This window comes from Cystoisospora suis (genome assembly GCF_002600585.1).
Source record: "Cystoisospora suis strain Wien I chromosome Unknown contig_4729, whole genome shotgun sequence".
In the NCBI taxonomy this organism is placed as follows: Eukaryota; Apicomplexa; class Conoidasida; order Eucoccidiorida; family Sarcocystidae; genus Cystoisospora; species Cystoisospora suis.
The window spans coordinates 5766-6014 of record NW_027157521.1 but is presented as its reverse complement, the minus strand read 5'-3'; the positions used below and the strand labels follow the sequence as shown (position 1 = coordinate 6014).

At 44.6% G+C, this 249-nt stretch overlaps 1 protein-coding gene across 1 annotated transcript in view; it reads right to left on the bottom strand.

Annotated features, from left to right (window-relative positions):
- Positions 1-129: 129 nt before the first annotated feature.
- CSUI_008434 (glucose-6-phosphate 1-dehydrogenase) overlaps positions 130-249 on the bottom strand; it is a gene marked incomplete at its 3' end in the record, with an annotated part of 5090 nt that continues 4970 nt past the window's right edge. Inside the window, exon 7 of the mRNA XM_068068567.1 lies at positions 130-225. Coding sequence (XP_067919457.1) covers positions 130-225 — 96 coding nt within the window. The remainder of the gene's footprint in view (positions 226-249) is intronic.

The window sequence follows — 249 nt, the reverse complement described above, 5'->3', positions numbered from 1 at the left end:
GAAAAAGGAGGAGAAAGAGGAGGAGAAGGTGTGATGCGATGGGACGTGAGTAAGGAGAATGAGGAGAGAGGTGATAAGAGCCAAGACACTTCGGCTGTCTCGTGTTTCACAAGGCTGTCTTTGTACCTTGAAAATGAAAGGGACTCCACTCCATCTCTCATTATTTATCCATAGGACTGCAGTACAAAATGTAGGCGTTCTCGACCCTTTAGGAACCGTCTCATCCTTAAGAATGAAAAGAAAGAAAGA